Raw genomic sequence first — 11,889 nt, 5'->3', positions numbered from 1 at the left:
TAAGTGATGATGAGTTTCAAGAAAACCTGTCTTCCCCTCAGGGCTTGCTGAAAAAGCATGAAGCATTCGAGACCGACTTCACCGTGCACAGAGACAGAGTCAACGATGTGTGTGCTAACGGAGAGGAGCTTATCAAGAAGGTACCAACTCTCTAGCATGAAGAGAAATGTTTTTTCAAAGCGGTGAAACAATCATTTATGTCCATTTGTGCAGAATGTCAACAGAATCAAAGTATTGAAATGATCTTTATGCTTCCAACAGAACAACCATCACGTGGACAACATCAGTGCCAAGATGTCGGCTCTGCGAGGTAAAGTGTCTGAGCTGGAGAGGGCAGCAGCTCAGAGGAAGGCCAAGCTGGATGAAAACTCAGCATTCCTGCAGTTCAACTGGAAGGCTGACGTGGTGGAGTCCTGGATCGGTATGAATACATTAAGACTTCCGTCCTCATTTTCAGTACAAGCAGTCTCAGTCCAAAACAAGACATCGACAAATGCCACATACCTCATACATACCTTCAGTCCTCCACAGACTAAAATCTTACTGCTACAATATATTCACTCCAAAGAATACATATATACTGTAAGGGTTTTGTATTTTTATTTGAAGCAAATGGTGATGTAATTAATGCTTAATAAAAACTACTAGGGTGGCTTTTCAACTCTTTGGTCATTGAGAAATATCTAAACCTCTGGATGTGCTTTGTGTTTAGGTGAGAAAGAGAACAGCCTGAAGACTGATGACTACGGCAGAGACTTGTCCTCTGTGCAGACCCTGCTCACCAAGCAGGTACTGCCTCCTCCTAAACACTGTTCTATATTACCTCTGTACACTGTTACTCTCTCCACCGACTGTCTTTTTCTCTCTATGTCTGTTCGCAGGAGACATTTGATGCCGGTCTCCAGGCCTTCCAGCAGGAGGGCATCACCAACATCACGGCTCTCAAAGACCAGCTGCTGGCTGCCAAGCACGTCCAATCGAAAGCCATCGAAGCTCGTCATGCTGCCTTGATGAAGCGCTGGAACCAGCTGCTGTCCAACTCAGCCGCTCGCAAGAAGAAGCTTCTGGAGGCTCAAGAGCACTTCAGAAAGGTAAAGAGGCCTGAGGAGGGTCTTGTGTTGATGGGGTATTTTTGTTTAAAACTCTGATATGATAGAGTCCAACATATGAGCTTACATACAACTGAATCAAAGCATTTTCAGTAAATTGAACCTGTTTTTAAGGATCACATCTTCTCTCCACTCACCCCAGGTTGAGGACTTGTTCCTGACATTCGCCAAGAAGGCGTCGGCTTTCAACAGTTGGTTTGAGAACGCAGAGGAGGATCTGACAGACCCTGTGAGGTGCAACTCTCTGGAGGAGATCAGGGCGCTGCGCGAAGCCCACGAGGCCTTCCGCTCCTCACTGAGCTCTGCTCAGGCAGACTTCAACCAGCTAGCTGAACTGGACCAGCAGATCAAGAGCTACCAGGTGGTGTCTAACCCCTACACCTGGTTCACCATGGAGGCCCTGGAGGAGACCTGGAGGAACCTGCAGAAGATCATCAAGGTCGCCACATTCAAGATTATATATACATAGTCTGCTAGTGTGCTCCTTCACTTTCAACTGTGAACCAGACACACCTTTCTGCCCCCAGCCAACATACAACATGTTCTGTCTGTCTGTAGGAGCGAGAGCTGGAGCTGCAGAAGGAGCAGAGGAGGCAGGAGGAAAACGACAAGTTGCGTCAGGAGTTTGCACAGCACGCCAACGCTTTCCACCAGTGGCTGCAGGAGACCAGGTAGAGGATGGCGTTCTTCCAGCTGAGGCTTTATAAGCCTGGGTTGAGATTTTACAGTCTGTCAGCTCTGCTTTCAAACAGTTTGAACATTAAGAACAATCATTTCAGCCCAGGTGCTCAGCATGAATATTGTGTTTTGAAAATGAAAACATCTAAGTTGCACAATGGTCTGTAGCTGCATGCACGCTGTGTTTTTAGCACACTGCTGTTCACTGAATAAGTCCTGATGCAGATGTGTGGCGGTGCTCTCTGCAGTGTTTGTGTGTCTGTAAAGCCTTGGCCCTGGTCACACCAGTGTTTCACACATAGACTGTAAAAAACATGGACGTAGTCACCACGACATCACCCATTGGTTTATGAACTGCTGTTTTGAAGCCTCGAGTTAGTAATTTGACCGTCGCCATGTTTGATTTTTGGAGCCAGAAGTGACTATATGTGACTTTAACTGCGATAGTACTAATGCTAATGCTAATTTCCGCTAGTGAAAACCTAAAACCTTAAAACAAAATGTACTTACCGAAAAAACTGAACAGCCGACTCCTTAGAAGGTCTTTTAATACAACCAAATATTGAACAAGACTTTTTAGGCGACCAAAATGTTGCAATTAACTTTCATGAACTGAAAACACACTGAGATAGCAGCAGCTATGCCTATACTGTGTGAATCTGGGGTTACACCATGGTTACATTACGTTATCAACGTTGCCCTAGTAGCGACTTATCAATCACAAGGTACCTGTGCCCTAAAGCATACCCTGCTTTATTGTCTATTTTAATCTAAATAGGACCATAATTTACGAAAGTAAAAAAAAAATCTGTATTGAAGAAGACTTGAAACTAGCAACTGAGACCATAAACTCATCAGGAAAGTGTTTACTGAGGTAATAAATCAAGTGAGAAGTAGGGTCATTTTCTCATAGATTTCCATACAATCTGACTTATTTTTGCAACCAGTGCAGTCGCCCCCTGCTGGCCATTAGAGACAATGCAGGTTTAAGTCACTTCCGCATTGGCTTCACTTTTCAGAAAGGGAGCTACCTGCTTCGTTTCAAACTGGAACATTTTGCTGTAAATTCATTTCATTCTAATGGAATCAGTGGATTTCCTACCAGAGTGAAGAATCCAAGTTTTTTTGCTTGAAGTTCAACTTCTGTGAACTTTGACAGGTAAATTTGAATTTCATCTCGACTAGAGATGAAGGGACGGAGAGTCAGAGACATGCTCACAAACTGTTGTACACTGAAGTAAACGAACAGTAATGCAATTGCTGCAGTCAGTTGCTGCAGATCTTCAAACTCAACGGAACATTTCAAAATGCAAAATGAATGAAGGTGACTTTCTGGTGTGACCACAGCTTAAGCTCAGCACAAAGCATGCTCAGTGTTTTCTCACAGTAGAACACAGCTCGTTCCACACCAGGGTTTCAGCTTGTTGTTGTGTTGTTTGCAGTGAGCACTGTGTCGTTGCCTCATGTTGTTAACATGTTGTTTTCTCTCTCTCTGTCCCTCCCCTTTCTCCTCTCGACTGCTTCCTCGCTGATGCTTGGGATTACTCTAATCAGGACATATCTGCTGGATGGGTTAATATCACTTTTTCTCTTTACATGAGTGTATGATCAAATGTGTGTGCTTGTGAAAAGTGTGCAGGTTATGATGATGAAAACAGATGTGTGATCTCACAGGTGGGTGTTTTTAAATGATCAAGCTTTGTAGGACCAGTTAAAACCATGTGTTGACTATTCTCCCTTGATGTAGATGATGTTATTCCCTGTTTTCCCTCCATTTTTTTGTCTGCTGTTTAATCTCTGGTCCTCCCTCCTCCCCCCCACCCTCTCTTTGAATAGCATAGCCTATCGACGGGTTATCTGTGTCTATCAGTACCAAGTTGCTGATGATCTGTCTGGAAGGTCAACCTCTCTCAAGCCTCGTTCTGGTTTCTTTTGTTTTTTCCTGACCCATGCAGTGCCCTCAGGGCTGTGTGATCTCATGCACTGTAGTCTAAAGACACCATGTGGAGCTCTGGTGTGCTCAGTACCATCCTGCTGTACTAACCTCCACTCAGTCCTCCAACACAACCCACCCACCAGGCTTCAGTCAGCACCCTTTCAGCCAGTGGACTGGCTATTTGTCACCTTGTTTACTGAGCGTACTGCAGGGATGGAAACCGCAACTTATTGGCTTCTCTTGTACACAGACACACAGAGAGAAGTAGTATTTTTTATGCAGCTTTTAGTGCATTTTCCTGCATGTGTGCAGTGACTTCAGGGTGCACTCGCCATGCATCTTCTGACTCATGTACATGTACCAATGCTCTGCTGCAGTTTCCAGTCCTGTGTGCAGTAGCCCTAACCTTGCATGGTTTGGGTTACCAGTAGATTTCTGGCATGAATGCAGTTCCACTCTGTGGCAGTTAAGACTGCATCACTGTCAAATGAAGATAATTTAGTTACTATATTCACATGCCAAATGATACACCCAAGAACCAATTAATTTCACACTTCCAAACACTATACTAGAGCTGCCGCGGTATTGATTTCTTCCTTATCACACAAATTATTAGCAAAGCCATTCATACCGTTGCAGTAACCGCCATTAAAAAAACATTTAAACCTCCTTCAACACATCATTCTTTATGTCAAGCCTGAGAGAATAACTAATGTCCTGTAATCACTTGAGCCGCTCACTCAGCGGTGATCAGCTTGACTGATATGATATGATAGCGTTAACACAGTAATGCAGTAACCGCAGCAGCTCTACACTATACAAGAGCTAACCGTAGTTAATACAGGTGTCACTGGAAACACTGGATGTTGTAGAGAATGTAAGTATTCCTAATACCAGTGTGTGTATGTGAGTGTGAGTGAGTGTAGTGGTTTTCCAGACTGTGCTGCTTCCTTTCTAACAGCAGTTTCTGTTGGCGTCAGGTCATGTATGGTGGAAGAGTCTGGCACACTGGAGTCCCAGTTGGAGGCCACCAAGGTAAATATGAATGTTAACACTGCTGCTAGAGGTGAGCGTCTGGACTCGAACGTAGCACAAGCAAATCAAAAATGTGTGTGTGTGTGTGTAGCGTAAGCACCAGGAGATCCGGGCCATGCGCAGCCAGCTGAAGAAGATTGAAGACTTGGGTGCAGCTATGGAGGAAGCATTGATCTTAGATAACAAGTACACAGAGCACAGTACAGTGGGCCTGGCCCAGCAATGGGACCAACTGGACCAGCTGGGAATGAGGATGCAGCACAACTTGGAGCAACAGATACAGGCCAGGTACACACCAACACACTAATAGTTACGTGATGTTGGCAGAGTTGGTCTGGAACACTTTAATCTCATGTTTGTCCCTCTTCCTCTCTCAGGAACACCACTGGAGTGACAGAGGAGGCTCTGAAGGAGTTCAGCATGATGTTCAAGTAAGCGGTTTTCACCAGACTTCAGCTTGAGATGTTTGTGTGTCCCATCACATCCTCATCTACGACTGTTTATTTGCAGGCACTTCGACAAGGAGAAGTCTGGTCGTCTGAACCACCAGGAGTTCAAGTCGTGTCTGCGCTCGCTGGGTTACGACCTGCCCATGGTGGAAGAAGGCGAACCCGATCCTGAATTTGAATCCATACTCGACACTGTGGATCCCAACAGGTTTGTCACATAGTTTAAGACATTACACTGAGTGTGTTTACATGCGTTAAAGTAGCCAGTTTACTCCAAGAAACGGACAACACGGCTAACATGCACTGTAGTAACCAGATAACGCAGAGTTATTCAGCACAGGCGTATATTACAAACCTGGTAACCGGGAGAAATGCAGGAGAAGTCTATCTGGTGAAATCAGATGTTTTGTTAAGATGACATTTAAGACATCACCTTACTGGAGAAAGCTGACTGCAACCTGCTTACTTGAGTGCATATTAACACACTGATAATGTGTAAATTTGAACAGCTGACTAACTGTGAGGAATCTTTGCAGGGATGGCAACGTGTCGTTGCAGGAGTACATGGCGTTCATGATCAGCCGCGAGACAGAGAACGTCAAGTCCAGCGAGGAGATAGAGAGCGCCTTCAGAGCTCTCAGCACCGAGAACAAACCCTACGTGACTAAAGAAGAGCTCTATCAGGTCCGATGTGTTCCCTGCTCACTGTCTGGTTTGTGTTTCAGTGTGAAATCTGCATGTAGGTCTAACTCTTACCTTCTTTCTTTCAGAACCTGACCAAGGAGCAGGCGGACTACTGCCTCTCACACATGAAGCCCTACCTCGACAGCAAGGGCCGCGAGCTGCCATCAGCTTTCGACTTTGTCGAATTCACCCGCTCGCTCTTCGTCAACTGATCCCTCGCCCACCAGTGACCAATCGGGATGCGTTTTTCCCCACACACACTTTAACACGAACACACGGCTGAAACTGCATGACTGTGACACTGGGAATACTCACTAATAACAACTATCTGTACTATTTATCTTGCTCTACCCTTAACTCTGTGTGCTTCTCATGATAGCATAGTGGATCTGTCTGCATTTGAATGTGATTGTTTTAGCTGTTTTAGCTTGTGCTTTCGATGAATTTAAGAACCTAATAGTAACAATAATGTTGGAACACCTTAACAACTGCAGTGTGCTTTAATAAACGCTACTGGTTAGAACTGGAAACCTCTACTGTTTTTATTTCACTTCCACAATAAATATAAAACAATCCATAAGATTTTTTTTTTTTTTTTTTTACAAAACAGTCCAATACTGTAGTCCATGGTAATATGTCTCATTCTGCCACTTGATTGGCTATCTGCTCCAGCTGGCTGCTCTCTCTGGGGCTCTGCTCCGTCAAATAGGTGCTCAGCTGCCAGATGCCAACTGTCCCATCTGTTCTCCCCACTGCCAGCAGATGAGGGTTCTGACAGTTGAAGGACAAACACGTTGCAGCCTGGCCGGCCCCTCCCTGGTCAATGGTGGCTGCTGGCCTCAGGGACCTGTGGCCTAGGTCGAATATCTGCACCTCACCTAAAGAGAGAGACAAACATCTGTCTGACGCCCACAAGTGCTGCTCTATTTACACGAGATGTTGGAAATGCTGTGAGTGATGGACACATGGACGTCCTGACCCAACTGCAATTTAGTGACCCTTTTCCCAAAATCAAGACTGATCTAAGCTCTGATCTGCTTACAATAGAATGGCATTAAGATCATCTTAGCTTTAAGATGGTCTTGAGAAATGGGGCCCAGATCTACCTCCTGATCAGAATCTGATTTGGGACATGTGTAAATCCAGTTTTGATGCTGTACCTTGTCCAGTGGCTGCAGCAAAAAGCAGCGGTCTGGTTGGAGACCACTGCACCTGGAAGATGTAGGAGTCTGAGACCCTGAGAGACAGCAGCGGGTTGGCCTGCAGCAGAGAGTGGAGGTGGGCCACGCCGTCAGTCCCTGCACTCACAAACAGGTTCCTGTAAACAGAACAACATCAGTGCTGAGTCATCACACCTCACATAGCTGCTGATCACATCTGGATTGATCACATGTTTGGTCACAGTGGGCTGAGTCTTCACCTGTGGAAAGGTGAGCAGTGTATGGAGTGGACCGGGCCGCTGAGAGGTCTGAATGAGAAGACTGCCGGGGCTCTCAGTGTCACACTCTGGCCTTCAGAGGACACTGTGGCTGGCGTTTGGGAGGAGAAGGAGCATCTGAGCAGCAGGCCGCCCTCAGAGCCCACCAGGAAGGTGTCAGAGTCCCAGGGAGACAGAGCCAGAGAAGTGACACCCACGGTGCTGCTGCCTCGAGCCTACAAGCAACACAAACCTACAAGTGTCACTTTTTACCTCCAGTCAACACACAGTTTAGGAACCATTTGAAGATTATAGAAAATATACTTGTTTGGGTTTTTTGGGGTTTACATACTTAATCTTCAATCAATCACATCTGTGCTTTGTTGTGTAAAATGTCAACTCTTCAGGCGCTATCAGATTTTCAGGATGCATTTATCAAAGAACAACCATCTTTATTCCCTCACTGTTCACTGCAACAGTAAGTGACCTGTGTGTACGAGCAGAATGACCCTCCATCCAACTGAACACACAGGTGTGAAGTAGCCGTAATAAAGACAGTGAATATACAACTGTCAGGAAGAACCACACCTGAATGTCTACACTGATGCTGCAACTAACATTTATTTTCATTCTGCATAAATCTGTAGATTATTTGCTTGATTAATCGATTAGTTGTTTTGTCCATAAAATGATGAAACATGTTGGTCACTCTTTCCCAAAACCCAAGATGACCAACAATCCACAACCCAAAGATATTCAGTTTAGTGTCAGAGGACTAAAGAGACCAGAAAATATTCACATTTAACAAGCTGGAATCAGAGAATTTTGTCATTTATTTCTTTAAAAAGAAAATCGCTCAAAACGTTTCATCAGTTATCAAAATAGTTGGTGATTAATTTTCTGTGGATCGACTAATCATTGCAGCTCTGGTTTACAATATTTCATGACAATCCATTCATTGTTTAGATATTTCAGTCTGGATCAAAGGACAGAGCGACATCTCCATGCTGCTAGCATCCAGTATATTACCGTCTCTGAAACTGTGCCATCATACTCTGCCTAATTTACTGGCCTTTTGTTCCTTGAAGCTTCATTTCAGTAAACTATGTGGATTAGTGAAGCACTGACTGATCCCGATCACTCCCTGGAGAGTTCTGTAGATATTATAAGCTTCATCCTTCTACACTGACACTGGATGAATTCCACAATGTGTCAGCATTCTGTCATCCTGAGCCTCACCTTGTAGCTGCTGCTGCTGCTGCTGTGTGGAACCTGCTGTCGCACCAAAGCGTAGGCTGCATTCAGGACAAGCCTGCCCTGGTCCGAGTCCACCGTCCACAGCAGCACCCTTCCCCCTGAGCTGGCACTCAGCACCCCAAACTCTCCTCTCTTCTGCAGGGGCACCCAGGCAACCTACACACACACACACACACACACACACACACACACACACTAATCAATTAATTGACTAATCATTGCAGTTCTACCGATTGCAATAACAGTAGTGGAGCATGCTGATTGGATAATAGAGCATCAGTGGAAAGATGGACTGGCAGATTGTGTGCACTCACCTGATAAACAGGCTCTCTGTGGCTGTCTGCAGACATCCCAGTCTGGGCCAGCACAGGGTCCTGAGTCCGACTAGTATCCCAGAGCACCACCTCTCCACTGTACAGACCCCCTGCAGCCACAGCACACACACACACACACACACACACACACACACGATGTGGTATTTAAACAAATGTGATGAACAATTCAATCACAGCAAGTCCAACAGCAGATAACAAGCAAGATCAAATCCATTCCCACCAAATGCACCATCCATAATATATATAAATCTCAATGTAAATACATTGAAAGCATCCAGAAACAGGCTGTTATCAGCTCCGTGACGTGAGGCCGCAGACCGGTGGCGTACCTGTGATGAGGGCGGGCTGTTTGGGGTGACAGCACAGAGCGGTGACTGCGGTGGGAACATCTATGACCAGATCAGCTTGTTTGGGGTTCAGGCCTCGACGGTCCAGGTTCCACGTGCAAACATACGACTTCTCAGTGCTCCAGTCACCGTCATCTATGCTGTTGAGTGAAAACACACGGTTTTTATCTCGTGTGAACTACACCAAGTGCATAATGACTACAGGAAAGCTACTCAAACAGCGAAGTGAGCCACCAACATACCGACCATAAGCGCAGGCGATAACTGAACCTGTACAACTCCAGGACACGCTGGTTACATGAAGATCTCTCTCTTGTGCGCTGGGATGTTGAAGGCGATGGAGGCATGAAACCTGCAAACATATCAGAGCAGTCTAACATTATATAATATATAACAGACAAACACCTCCACTTCTTACAGTATGTTTAATTTGTTGATCCTGCTTACCAGTTGACTATGATCCTCCCAGTTCACCTGGAACCAGTCGAAGGCATGACTCCTGGCATTTCTCACCAACTCTCTGATGACAGCGTCCTCAACCCGCTGCAGGAAGTCCTTGAGGCCGGGTGGTTCTGGCTCATTGTGGTGTTGTTGGAGGAGCTGCTCTGTGGCCTGGTCCTGTGGTTCCGTCTGAGTACAGCTGCTGGTGGTGGACACAGTCTGGACCTCTGCCTCAGTGCTGTGAACCGCCCTGGTCTGACAGCCTCTCTGAAATACAAATAAGTTGCATCCCACATGTATTATATTCAAGTCTTAAAAAACAAGACGCAGCAACAGTGTTTGGTAGCTTTTTGTTTTCTGTCAAAGCAGTTAGTTTAGAAGCTAACAGATGACTTTGTAACAATTAATGCCCGTTTACCTTGTACTGGTTTTCAAGCTGACACAAATTATTTTGTCATTCTTTAGCAAGCTACAGGTTGTTCTCTTGCAGTGTAAAGCTACTTGGTATTTTTCAAGTTTGTCTTAAAACAAAAGTCAGGTGCTCGTATTAACATGGAAACATGTTTTTCATGTTGTAATCATTCCTCCTGTTCATACTGATCATGAGAGTGATGTGATGGAGGACAAAGTCCACAGTCCTCCTCCTGTGCAAAAATGTATTCAAAAGTTTATCTGAAGCTAATATGAAGCTTCAGCGTCCAAATGAGTCAAATCAAGTAGATATCTTTCAATGTTACAGTCTTTTTAGTGCCAAAGTTCCTCTTTTTGTTACTATACTTCCACCACAGCTCAACAGGGAAACACTGTCTGAAGAAACCCAAAGAGGGAATGTGATGCTAAAAAGACTGTAAATGTGTCAGATATCCACTTGATGTGATTAACTCAGACTGATGAAGCCTCATAAAAGCTTCACATCAACTTTTAAATGAGGACACACTGTGGATTTTGGCCTCCATCACTTACACTGAAAACACATTTGAAGGGGATTTTTAATAGTCAGTATGAACAGGAGGAATCATTACAGTGAGGAAAACATCTTTCATTGTTCATATGGACACCTGACTGTTGTTTTAAGACCCACTTGAAAAAATGTGAACCTGTCCTTTAATACATCCCACGATACAATAACGTTAGCTCCATCTCTGAGCACATCTCCTGTGGTTAGCTAATTTACACTTCCGAGGAACACCTGAATGTAACAGCGTGTAAACAAATGTTAGCTTCTTTCGGCTGGCTAACTAACATTACCATAGGACAATGTTGTTTCTGAACTGTATGAAATATTCGGTAGCTATAGCAACAAGTATATTGTCAGTCACGTTAACATAGCACTTTGGGAGTGTTGCTCATACATACCGACTCCTGCGTGGACTGCTGAGACTTCCTCCACAGTGAGGGAACACTGACTGAGTCCAGAGCTTCGTCAGTAAACATGCTAATGAGTCTGGTTTACTCGGGCAAAAGGGAGAAAGGTTAATATTATCCAGCGAAACTAACTGAGACAATGGCTTTTGGTATGTTTTTGTGATGTTAGCTGTTTTTCACTGCAGGAGCCATTTTCTACAAAGCGGACGTTACCTTGGTTACGGAGAGAGGATACCCAGAAACAAGAGAGAAATCCCGCGTTTACTTCCGTTTCCGCTTTATTCCAGGTTTGAAATCCTAGCTCTCTAAAAAAAATAGTGTTTTAATGTGAAGCCGCTGCTGTACAGTGTTTATATGAAACAACTATTTAAAGTTAATAACACATAAATATCTGTCTCCCCCATATGTTCAAGTTGTAGCTAATATGCTGCCATACTGTATATGATGGACGCATCTGTACTTCCTGTAGAGGCCCGTCCGTCTCTCCTCAGTATTAAACTCTAACATGCACAAACTGGCGTTTAAACCGTCCTAAATGCCCTATGCTCTGTATGTCTCTAGAATTATTGGGATATTTACCACGTTTTATTCTAGTCAGTTTTCTCAAACATTAAAGTATTATTCTGTCATTGTTCTCCGTTTTTTTAGTCCTTGCCAGAGCGCAGAGGTCAAATGGTGGTTACTGCGGTAGTGTGTTTGCTGTAGTTGAGCTGTTCTCTGCTGACACTATTTTTGAATTTTCTCTACTGTCTCTGTGGATGTATTATAAGATCTTATTACATCCAGGATTGTCTCTCAAACACAATGTAAAAGCAGGAAAGGCCTGGTCGGGATGG

General features: G+C 44.6%; 2 protein-coding genes across 7 annotated transcripts in view; one reads left to right on the top strand and one right to left on the bottom strand.

The window, feature by feature from the left end:
* Positions 1-6,421, top strand: part of sptan1 (spectrin alpha, non-erythrocytic 1) — a 24,452-nt gene extending 18,031 nt beyond the window's left edge. For 3 of the 6 annotated variants that reach the window (XM_067573616.1, XM_067573614.1, XM_067573613.1), the window contains 13 exons: positions 42-140; positions 262-421; positions 713-789; positions 882-1,091; positions 1,252-1,548; positions 1,668-1,780; positions 3,342-3,359; positions 4,704-4,758; positions 4,850-5,046; positions 5,136-5,189; positions 5,269-5,415; positions 5,744-5,891; positions 5,978-6,421. In XM_067573616.1, coding sequence (XP_067429717.1) covers positions 42-140; positions 262-421; positions 713-789; positions 882-1,091; positions 1,252-1,548; positions 1,668-1,780; positions 3,342-3,359; positions 4,704-4,758; positions 4,850-5,046; positions 5,136-5,189; positions 5,269-5,415; positions 5,744-5,891; positions 5,978-6,103 — 1,701 coding nt within the window. In that variant the 3' untranslated portion in view covers positions 6,104-6,421. Of the gene's footprint in view, positions 1-41; positions 141-261; positions 422-712; positions 790-881; positions 1,092-1,251; positions 1,549-1,667; positions 1,781-3,341; positions 3,360-3,623; positions 3,687-4,703; positions 4,759-4,849; positions 5,047-5,135; positions 5,190-5,268; positions 5,416-5,743; positions 5,892-5,977 lie in introns of all 6 variants that reach the window. The other 3 variants (XM_067573612.1, XM_067573611.1, XM_067573617.1) reach the window with 2 other exon arrangements.
* Positions 6,151-11,889, bottom strand: dync2i2 (dynein 2 intermediate chain 2). The gene is made up of 10 exons (XM_067573618.1): positions 11,633-11,889; positions 11,045-11,358; positions 9,695-9,955; positions 9,490-9,599; positions 9,230-9,387; positions 8,880-8,989; positions 8,548-8,721; positions 7,312-7,544; positions 7,052-7,209; positions 6,151-6,769 (listed from the first exon to the last, which is right to left on the bottom strand). Exons 2-10 carry the CDS (start codon positions 11,120-11,122, stop codon positions 6,531-6,533), a joined length of 1,521 nt encoding a protein of 506 aa, XP_067429719.1. The 5' UTR covers positions 11,123-11,358; positions 11,633-11,889; the 3' UTR covers positions 6,151-6,530.

The sequence above is a fragment of the Thunnus thynnus genome, chromosome 19, assembly GCF_963924715.1.
Source record: "Thunnus thynnus chromosome 19, fThuThy2.1, whole genome shotgun sequence".
In the NCBI taxonomy this organism is placed as follows: Eukaryota; Metazoa; Chordata; class Actinopteri; order Scombriformes; family Scombridae; genus Thunnus; species Thunnus thynnus.
Note: the sequence above shows the minus strand (reverse complement) of the source record. Positions and strands in the feature narration are given on the sequence as shown.

Bases quoted from the DNA above. Each gene is read 5' to 3' on its own strand.
- dync2i2 (XM_067573618.1), bottom strand. From the start codon at position 11,122: ATGTTTACTGACGAAGCTCTGGACTCAGTCAGTGTTCCCTCACTGTGG. The intron at 9,600-9,694 runs GTAAGCAGGATC...ATATGTTTGCAG, and splicing joins GGGAGGATCATAGTCAACTG to GTTTCATGCCTCCATCGCCT. The intron at 8,722-8,879 runs GTGAGTGCACAC...GTGTGTGTGTAG, and splicing joins ACAGAGAGCCTGTTTATCAG to GTTGCCTGGGTGCCCCTGCA.